The sequence below is a fragment of the Aplysia californica genome, unplaced genomic scaffold (assembly GCF_000002075.1).
Source record: "Aplysia californica isolate F4 #8 unplaced genomic scaffold, AplCal3.0 scaffold00150, whole genome shotgun sequence".
In the NCBI taxonomy this organism is placed as follows: Eukaryota; Metazoa; Mollusca; class Gastropoda; order Aplysiida; family Aplysiidae; genus Aplysia; species Aplysia californica.
This window is the reverse complement of record NW_004797420.1, coordinates 1,294,532-1,296,369: the sequence shown is the minus strand read 5'-3', so window position 1 is coordinate 1,296,369 and position 1,838 is coordinate 1,294,532. Positions and strand designations below refer to the sequence as shown.

Here is a 1,838-nt window from a genome sequence, read left to right as displayed (position 1 = left end):
TGTGTGTGTTTGTATTTGTGTATGCGAGAGAGAGAGAGAGAGAGAGAGAGAGAGAGAGAGAGAGAGAGAGAGAGAGAGAGAAACCAAGGGACTGACTGATCAAGTAAACAGGCAAGCAGGCAGGCATTCAAACAGACAGACAAACAAACAGGTATACACACAAAAACAGAGCCTCACAAAAAGCATAGCAGCAAATTTCTTTATGGCCATTTTAGTTATTGCATAAACACCTACAAACACAATACAAATGCACATTATACACTCACATACACAAACAAACATTTGCATATGTACACAAGAATATACATCACACTCACACACACTCACACACACTCACACACAAAAGCCCCCACAAATACACACATACACACACACACACACACACACACACACACACACACATACACACACAACACACACATACACCCAAGTATATTATGATACATAATATAATCATGTGCGATGTGCACCTGTTACCCTTCCATATGGCCTCCAGAATGAAGCACATTATTAACAGTGCTAGCTACATCTGTGACGTTAACACCAGCAACTAGTGACAACATAGATATATATCACAAGACAAAACAAGCAGAGATATGAAGAAGTAAGAGCAGCGATCGGCACTGAGTCCTGCCTGCATTTCACCCAAAGATAGAGAATAAAATGGTTTAGCCACCTGTTACGTATGTCACTTAGCTATCCAGCCAGCCTTGAAAGCCTAAAACACCAAGCACTCATGCTATAAAGGAAAAGGAAAGCCACGCAAAAGGTGGATTGACGGTGTCAAGGAAACCCTGAGAAATCATGATATCCCAATTGAAAGAGCTGCGGAGCTGGCTTACCATAAAAAAAACTGCATCTCCCCTCGACGTTTAACGGCAACAGAGGATGAAAAAGTAAAAGTAAAGTAAATGACTTAAGTTTGTATCCCTGTCTGAAAGTACCAAGAGAGTGCTTAGGGTTACTCACAATATCCAGTTGGAGATGATCATCAAATGTGGAGGACTAGCCACCGAAATGAACTTATTGAAAGGCATGAAAACCTCGAACTCCTATTCAAACCCTAAAAAAAAAAAAAACACGAAAAGGTTCCAGGAAGTATCCTTGACCACACACTTTCTATTTCAGAGTAATCTTTATCAGTATCAGTATCCAAGCCACATGAGTTTAAATCCCCAACCGGGCATTCACTGAGTAGCGTTCACGGCTTCCACCCTTTTTGTTTGGCCTTTTCTGAGAATAATCTTAAGACAGCAAAGCGTCCCTTCCTTGAGAAGACTGTAAAACTTTTATTACGCCGTTTACGTGTTATAAGACCATAAAATAAAAAAATGGGCGTCTTCAACGGCTTCGAGTAATAGTGAAGTTAGACTCTTCGCCATTGCACTCAGAAGACAATATGAGTTTGATTCCCGAGTAGGGAAGTAATATTTTCTTGAGTATATCCACCCCGCCTGTCTCTTGGGATGTTGTAGAATCACTTTCAGGTCAGATAGGCTAAAAAGGGACACGACAGAAAATGTCAGAGCAGCAACCACCGAAATAATCTAATGTGTGTCAATATAACAGTCAGTACAGCCAAGTATCAATTCGAATTCAAAAGTCAACATACCTTGGTCAGAATACTGTAGCTGTGCTGGTTCTGGGTGACAGGTTCCGTCGTCAGATACTCAATCACATCAGTCGGGGCATTTTTGAAAAGACGACTTTGACTGTAATCTGGTGAGGAGTTAGGGTGTAATTAGAGTAGATATCTTGCACAATTAGAAAAAAGACCACACAAACGTATATGCATGCACACTCACACACACACACACACACACACACACATACACACA

The 1,838-nt window shown here is 40.9% G+C and overlaps 1 protein-coding gene across 1 annotated transcript in view; it reads right to left on the bottom strand.

The window, feature by feature from the left end:
- The window catches only part of LOC101864457 (gamma-glutamyl hydrolase A), a gene marked incomplete at its 5' end in the record, with an annotated part of 3,885 nt that extends 2,179 nt beyond the window's left edge, over window positions 1–1,706 (bottom strand). Inside the window, 1 exon segment of the mRNA XM_013081877.2 lies at window positions 1,613–1,706. Within this exon segment, the coding sequence (XP_012937331.1) occupies window positions 1,613–1,706 (94 nt within the window).
- Window positions 1,707–1,838: the final 132 nt, after the last annotated feature.